Source organism: Alosa alosa, chromosome 1 (genome assembly GCF_017589495.1).
Source record: "Alosa alosa isolate M-15738 ecotype Scorff River chromosome 1, AALO_Geno_1.1, whole genome shotgun sequence".
Classification (NCBI taxonomy): Eukaryota; Metazoa; Chordata; class Actinopteri; order Clupeiformes; family Clupeidae; genus Alosa; species Alosa alosa.
This window is the reverse complement of record NC_063189.1, coordinates 23127228-23135744: the sequence shown is the minus strand read 5'-3', so window position 1 is coordinate 23135744 and position 8517 is coordinate 23127228. Positions and strand designations below refer to the sequence as shown.

The following is an 8517-nucleotide window of genomic DNA, read 5'->3' as shown; positions in this document are numbered from 1 at the left end:
ATTCTGCCACAACTTCAAAGTGAAACGGCCTATATCAGGTAGCTTTTTAAAGCACACAATACCGTTTATCAGAAGCACTGTTTTTTGTTTTATATTCGTGAGATTCGGTATAGTCCAATCTGTCCGCCTGCGCGCGCAAACTGTGCCGCTTTGCTAGAGTACCGCACTGGAGGGCACGTGACACAAACGCAGACTAAGTGCTTCAGAGGCACACAAAAAGCATCCTCAGAGTTTACATTGTCTGTTCAAGTGAGAGTGACAATGATTTACGAGTTCTAGAGCGCCGATCTAATTTTACGCTCAAGTATTTAAATGAATGCTAATACGCATAATTTCTAGACACATATTTACACCTCTGAGAAAAATCCTTGAACACTCATTTACAGTATAGCTATCTGTGTCTTTAAAATTGTATTAATATTCGTATTATCACTATTCTGTTGGCAGCAGCAATAACTATTACAAACTGGTTCTGCCAGGAACATATAGTCATTTAGGAGCAATAAGCTCAGGTGTTCCATATTGAATAGTGTGTTGTATACTTGTAGATGTGTTGTGCAGCCTATAGTGTGTGTGTTATCCGTTTGTGGTATCTATGTGTATTGGCTTTGTCTCTGTGTGTGAGTGGTGCGTGTGTGTGATTGTGAGTGCTCCGACTTAGGTGCAATGCTGGAGTTGTGTATAATTAAAAGCCACTGAGGTGTGTGTGATCTTGGAGAAATAGAACTGTGCCACTAAGCCTAAGAGCAGACCCATGTACCTGAGCTCAAAGTCAAGAGTGGACGACACTTACATACTGTGCATACACACACACACTCTTTCTCTCTCTCACACACTCTCTCTCTCACACACACACACCACACACACACACACACACACATCCCTAGATAACGATAGCAGGCTTTCATAATGATGAGCCCACTGTTCAGGCCTACACTACATGCAGGAAGGGATCCATTAGTTGTCACTATGTCCTCAAGTCTCTCTGCAGTCCTCTGAATGTGACAGACTGTTCACAGAGTCATCCCATATGCTCACGTAACTCAATAAACACATGATTTGACACATTTGGTTTTGCACACGGAAGGGCCTCCATGTACAGCTGTACTGCTCATCGTTTCATCATTTCACACAGAAATGATGAAACAGACAAAAAACTGATGAAAAACAAAAACGAAACTGGGTTGGAAAAGTAGAGACCTAATATGCACCCAGCAACAATGTAAGAGCAGATTCAAATTCTAATGTGTTTATTATATATGTATAAAATGTACATCATATAATCTGTATGTTTATAAATGTGCCCCATCACTAAAACTCCTCTCCTCTTTAGCCATGAATTAGCTCTGTTCCTCTTGGACATTAGATGCAATCTTTCTGGTGTTAATGGTTTGGAGCTATGAGGAGAAATGGAGGTGAAGGCAGGGCCATGCACTGGATCACATCTGAAACAGACGAGTGGGACTCTTGGTGGCCATAAAAATGTCCCCTGGTATGTGAAAGGATGATTTGGGATCCACAAGCAAACCTTCAATTTGGGATAAAATTGTTCAGATATTACCACTGAACTTGGCCTATATGATTCCATCTGTCGTTCCACCCCATCCTGTCAGCCCATAAGTCTTCCTCTGCCGCCTGCCCCTCACAGCCTCTGATCTGCCACTCCGCTGGAACACTAAACAAGATCCACAGCCACCATAAAACCACCAGAGAGGAGAAATGCAGGAGTGGGTCCAAAGTGTTGACTGTGATGCATTACCTTTCTGACTGGAACACACCACTGTTTTAAACACACACACAAACATCCAAAGAGACAGGGGTTCAGTATTTGATCATTGTTCACTGTCCTGGGTCCTGGAGAATTGTGGAGATGTTATCAATTGTTGAGTTGTGAACAGTTTCACTCTTTCCACGTGCCTTCAACCACTATCATATTTATTTATTTATTTCCTCTCTCTTTGGTTTTGTGTCTGTCTCTCTCTCTCTCTCTCTCTCACACACACACACACACACACACACACACACACACACACACACACACACACACACACACACCACATTTCTGTCTGACAGTAGTTTTGAGAACAAGCTGGGACCCAGTATGCTATGGCGTTTTCTATTCCTGTGTTGACTAGAAATAGAAGATGTCGGATATTGAGTGCATTTAGATTACTGGGTAAACCAGTGACATCTACTGCAAGTCCTACAACAACCTCTGAATTCTCTAGTAGAACATATTACTTCTACATTTACAGTAAATCTTCTGAAAATCAGATCGTAGGGTTATCGTCAAATATTTTCTGATTACTACACAGACAAGAACATTGGGTTGGATTCACAGGAATTATCAATAGGTTCAAATGAAGACAGAGGCTTCTTTGTTGCCATTGGTAACTGTATCTTAACGTCAAACATCCTTGACCTGTGGTGTGCCAATCTTAGCAATTATTCAACCTTTTATATGCTCCTACTTGAACAACATCGACAACAATTTGATTTCCTACCATAGCTGTTATGATGACACCCACAACTACTTAGCTCTGTCACTGAATAAATATGGCCCCCTTTTGGCAAAACCCATTGTCAGAATAATCATGGTGAAGCTTTGGAACCAACTTCCTGCTTTCTTTTATCTGATCAAATTACTTCCTGTTGATCAGATGCACTCTGATCAATTTTAATTATTCTATTTTATGTACTTTACTTTTGAAGCCATGCCCTTTTCACTATTATTTCCTAGTATTTGCTTTTGAAATGTATGAAATTTGTTATAAAAATAAACTTTCCTTGCCTTGATCCGTTTAGCCCCTGTCTCTTGCTCCCTGTTGCTTACTATTCCCCAAACAGCCCAGCTTACTTTTCTCTACTTTCATCTAATCTAATGGGAGCTACACATCATGTCCTGAGGCGATGTGATGTGTAAACTTGTGGATATGGAAAGCCCTGTCACATCCACTTGTACGTGAGCCAGCATGGCCACTGTCTGTCTCCTGTGTAGATGAAGCCCAGAGAGGAGGATGGAGGCGGAGTGAGGCTGTGGAGAGTCAGCCTGTGTTGGGCTGCTGTGTCCTCATGAGCCCATTAATGAGGCATGTCTGAGGGAAACTTGTGAGAGATGGCTTGGAGATAATGTCTGGCAGCTGACAGCTGAGTGTCTGAAGGCAAATGAAGCTCCCATTCCAGTTTCTGCCCCCCTCTTTCTTTCTCAAGACAGAGGCTTCTTTGTTGCCACTGGCCTCTGTCTTGTCTTGTCGCCTCTTTTTCTCTCTATCAGTCTGAGTATTGTCTGTTCCGTGTCTATTTGTTTCACGTGTTCAACACCAAGGACCTTGCTGGAAATAAGTTTTGTACTTTTGCATGTCATCCTTTGGATGTCTTGATCAGATAGATAGATAGATAGATAGATAGATAGATAGATAGATAGATAGATAGATAGATAGATAGATAGATAGATAGATAGATATAAAGATAGATACTTTATTGATCCCCAGGGGAAATTCAAAATCAAAAATTCTTTGGCAGTATTAAAGTAGGAGTGTAGGCTTTATCTTCAGAGTGCCCATACAAGACTGCATCAGGTGTATCAACATAGCGCCTAGGGGGGTTTCATATAAACGGCTTCTTACAAAACAATGCCTTTGTGGTTTGTGTCTTATTTTTGAAACTATACCATCATGGAGTGTACACAAACAGCACTACTATCAGACAAACTAAAATGAATGAAAACAAATAGACAAGGACACAGAGAGCAGCCGAGATGAAAATAATTATCTGCTGGCGGAACGAGCGTGTCCAGAAGAGAGACAGAGGCCAATGTTTAGCGATTACCCGCTAAAACTCATGAATACCACAAACAGATGAGACCACAGCATAGCATTATCGGTGGGACAACAGCCCTCTCTCTGGAACAAATTGTGGCAGGTGCAGCTTCAACACGATTCTTCCCACTGACAGCCAATCACACACCGGGAAAAGCAGGCTGGCTCAGGTGATACTCACTGGTGTGTGTGTGTGTGTGTGTGTGTGTATGTGTGTGTGTGTGTATGTATGTGTTTGTGTGTGCGTGTGTGCGAGAGAGAGCGACAACTGACCGTTTCATTATCTAGGTTAAACAACCAGTCTACAAACTGTGTGTATGTGTGTGCATATTTAAGTGTGTGTGTGTGTGTGTGTGTGTGTGTGTTAGGAGCCAGTGAACCAACGCACACATTTATGACTTGAATCATTGCATGTGCTTTTGTGCTGCTGCTATCTGTTATGCAAGTGTTTGCATGAAGGTTGTTCTTTGGCATAATATAAGAGCTCAAAGTAGTCATTCACAATAACTTTATTGACATTTAGTTGTATATTTGTCATCTGCTTTGCGCACTGTCCACAGACAGTGCGTGTGTGTGTGTGTGTGTGTGTGTGTGTGTGTGTGTGTGTGTGTGTGTGTGTGTGTGTGTGTGTGTGTGTGAGCCATAATTCCACTGTGTCTACGACCCGTAAGCGTTTGCGTTTGTCTACTGGCTCAGGCTGGGCTGCAGCTCATCTGAGATCTGAAGTTCAAAAGGCTAAATCACACAAATAAGAATACTAGTCATTCATCCCCACCGACTGACTCCAGTGCACGCAACACACTGCTGAATAGAGCCTGTCCTGCCTCTTTCACTTTACCAGAGCACTCCATCCTGCTCCAGAGCTACAGCCCGAGGCTTCTCTCCCCGCTATGCTAATTTGTTGTCTGGCCCCAACGCATGACTGTGCAATGGAACGCACGCTTTGTCAAAATGCTCATACCAAAGCTCACGGCTGCTTCCGTGTTCAGGCCTTGCTGCTTTGGCATATGCCCTCTTCCACTGTGGATCGCCTTGGGTTTTCTCCAGGGCGTTTCACTGTACTGCAGAGGGAGCCCATCAGTGGAAACCACCCGATCTCTGCCAAGTACTTCTGCCTTCATGTAAATGTCCAGATATGTCGTTTCACAATCTTCACCCTTAGATGCACAGCAACCATTTAGCCCAATGGACATTAGCAGGGAGCAGATGCTGTAACAGACATGGCCTTCAGATCCAGTCTAATCCTCTCTGCTTCAGCGGAGCGAGCCAACAGCAGGCTGAAAGATCTACTGCCACAGGAGACAAACAGAGGCAGAACTGCAAGGACTGGTCCCGGATCAAGTTTGAAGACTGCCGTTCCACTAATATGCAGGAAAAACTGACCCTGGAAGCCGTCCTTATGAGGTGCCAGTTGAGGGCTGATCACTAAAATTCTTCATAATTTATCAATCGTTTTGGCTAGATTCCTTTAGACATGAGGATCCACAGTCTATAAGCTTTGGACAGTTCTTTCTTGGTGACTGTTAGTGATATGTACGCTAACAAAAAATAACATAACATATCCCTTTTTGAACCGTCCATTAAAAGAATGAAAGGTCCTAGCATATGCACACATGAGTACAGTACATGTCTCAGTTGACGTGCTGCACCTCAGTGTAATAGGAAATGAAAAGAGTGGATATGTAGCCCGGTTGACACCAGTTCGTCTGGGTTTTTCCCAGGCTAGTGGATATGGGCATGAGATATCAAACAAGCAACAGCTGTGTGAGAAAGGGGATGGGACAGAGTGGGAAAGATGGAGTGAAGAGGAGAGGCTGATCCAGCAAGACAAAGAAGTCATAACAAGAGAGCAGCATGCAGCAAAACACAGACAGCAGTGTGAATTGAAGTGAAAGCGGAGGAGAGAAGAGAGAACCTGACAGAGAGAAAGAGAGAGAGAGAGAGAGAGAGAGGAGTATGCTGACCTCTCACTGCACTCAGCAACCTTGTGCGCACTGCTCACACACTTTCTAATGTACCTCTCTCTTTTGTGAACACACACTCATACGCATGCTCCTGGTTGGGCCATCTTGACATAACAAGCTCGAAATAACATGTCATCATTAGTTTCTAGAAGACTCTAGACAGCATATCAGTTGATGTAACACTGATGAATAGCTCTCTCTCTCTCACACACACACACACACACACACCTCTGCATCACAAGATAGACTCTCGGAAGCACCAATCCAGAGACATCTATAATCCAGGCATTCTTATAAATGTGATTCATGCAGTTTCACTAGAGATTGATCCTTTGGCTGTAGCCTTGACTAAGTCAAATATAAAGTCCACCACAAGGCCATCTCTGTAATACCTGGACATGTCCCACTGCAACGGCCAACTACTCCTGGCTGGCCCTCCGATGCCCCCTGGACTCAGACGCAGCTGGAAGAGTGTCAGCAGGACTCTGGCGTGAGGGCCATCACTCGGACAGGTTGAAGGGTTGACACACAGAGGCCACAAAGACGAGCGACCTGTCTGAATTCATAACGATACGGGGGAACGTTTGTGTATATGAAGCAGAGAACGAGTGCATGTGTGTCCCCCATTTTGTCCATGAACCTCAGTTTTGGTAGCCTACAGAAGACAGCATTTATTTAGAAGTATAGATTCCAACTCTAAGGCTAGTGAACAAACTAGCTGATAGCAACATGTCTTGCAAACACCAACAACTACTGAACTGCAGATTTCATTGTGCTGTAAAAGCTTGTGAGGTGGTCCAGTGTGAACAGGTGTGTTTATTGCTCTTTCATGTCCACATACTAACACTGATCTGATGTTGTCATACAAACAAGCGACATACCTACTAAAAACACATCTACTCTAACAAGCCTGCATAGTATAGTATCTTGAATTTCCCCTGGGGATCAATAAAGTATCTATCTATCTATCTATCTATCTATCTAGTATAAATGACATGAGGCCACGGGGCAACAATCTTCTCTTCTGCTGGTGTTATAGATCAGGGTTGAGCTGGAAAGATAACTGAGCATCAATACATCAGGCAGTCTAGCTCCAGAAGGGATGTTTTTAATAGATCATTACATATTCACTTTTAGAGGATTTGTATGATGGAGTAATTGGCTTGAAATGGCTTTTGATTTGTTCAGGTAGACATGAGCTCTCTTTCATTAAGCAATTTAAATGTAGGCCTACTTTAATATAGCATTATTTTTCTTTTGATTTCATGTTTTTGCCATTTTTTTCCGTTTGATGTCATTCATTCTGCACTGTTTTTAAAACAATGTTTTTGTGCTGTCGAACTTTAATAAAGGATTGTGGATCTGACAGCTCACCGCTAAAGAACTATTTCAGGCGTGTGTTCAGAGTTGCAACTTGCTCACAGTTCACTCTTTCACAGTGACAGAGCCACTCATTCCCACAATCCTCCATAACGCTGCTAGCCTCTCTTGCATACTCACCCACACTGTCGACCCCCACCCCCACGGAATAAAGTCTGCTGCATGATTCTCATTTAGTTCGTTTTCTTTTCTCCTTTTATCTGCATTAGTGCGCTTTTTTGTTCAAAGCTAATAAAAGAAAAGGAAGGTGTTGGTCAGGCCTTATCATCTCTGAATAATTAAAGACCAAATCTCTCTTCAGAAGAGCTGAGTTTGGAGGTTTAAAAAATACCCCAAAGACAAAAAACCCTCCGCAGCTTTACAGAACCTGCCCTCCGGAAACTCACGCACCAGTAAAACACTGAGGACACGCACCGAACCCTGTTCGGAGGACAAGCATGGAACCGTCTGACTGGAGGCCAGTGCAGACCTTAGCCCCATCAATGCAGTGTGTGGGGTTTACTTCCCTTTTGTTCTTTTTTGAGGGCAATCCCAGAGGTCTTAACTGGCCCGAGTGAAATGCGTGCATTTCAAGGTCGCTGTGAGAATGATGGGAAGTCTCCGGAATGATCCCCTCCATCGTCTCTGTGAGGCCAAAGCAGTGAGCAGCTCAGCAGGTCTCAGGGTAGGTCTACAGAGACGGGCTTTGGCCAGGCTTCAGTTAGGCAAATGGGAAATTAAATTTTAAGAAAGAGGCAGAGTATCAAAGACGGGTCACACAGGAAGTAAGGCCAGCTGTACAGACACGCAGACACAGACACACACAACAATTTTGTGTACCAAAGTCGGGCCGTTATCTGCTTTCCCCTGAACGTAGGCTATACCCTGCCCCAGTTCTGTCAACTGTGAGGGCAAGCAAAGACAGACAGTGTAGTAGGTCTAACATGCATGACATTCCAAGCAATGAAATCTCTACAGCTACAGCAAGCATCAATTCGTGCATCTACTTATTTTTAGTTTCATGTGAAAAATTCTTGGTCACCTCTGGGATCATCATCTGCAAAATGAATCACGACCACCATGGTAACAAATCTCCACTGATCCCCTCCTGCTCATTCTCTCCCTCTCCTTCTCACACCCTCACTGTGCCCAGAGCTGGTTAGAATCAGTCTAGTGGCCCTCTCCAGTGGCGCCGGCAGGCGTAATCCACGTATGGCGAGTACCATAGTGCGTACTATGGAATACAACCCTAGCGGCGCCCCTGGCCCTCTCCTCTCTGTCGGTCGGGGTCAGTCTGCTCAGCTCCAGCTCACACCTGCTGTTCCGCAGTTTTGGTCAGCTCCATCAGTGATCCTTTAAAAGCACCATATCCTCCA

General features: G+C 43.9%; 1 protein-coding gene across 3 annotated transcripts in view; it reads right to left on the bottom strand.

The window, feature by feature from the left end:
• Positions 1–8260, bottom strand: part of chrnb5a (cholinergic receptor, nicotinic, beta 5a) — an 18072-nt gene extending 9812 nt beyond the window's left edge. For 2 of the 3 annotated variants that reach the window (XM_048263561.1, XM_048263547.1), the window contains exon 1: positions 1–200. This exon is cut by the window's left edge and continues 20 nt beyond it. Coding sequence is in view for 1 of the 3 variants with exons in the window: in XM_048263555.1 (XP_048119512.1) it covers positions 8184–8223 (40 nt within the window). In the remaining 2 variants the exon portion in view is untranslated. Of the gene's footprint in view, positions 201–8183 lie in introns of those variants that run through there. The other variant, XM_048263555.1, reaches the window with a different exon arrangement.
• Positions 8261–8517: the final 257 nt, after the last annotated feature.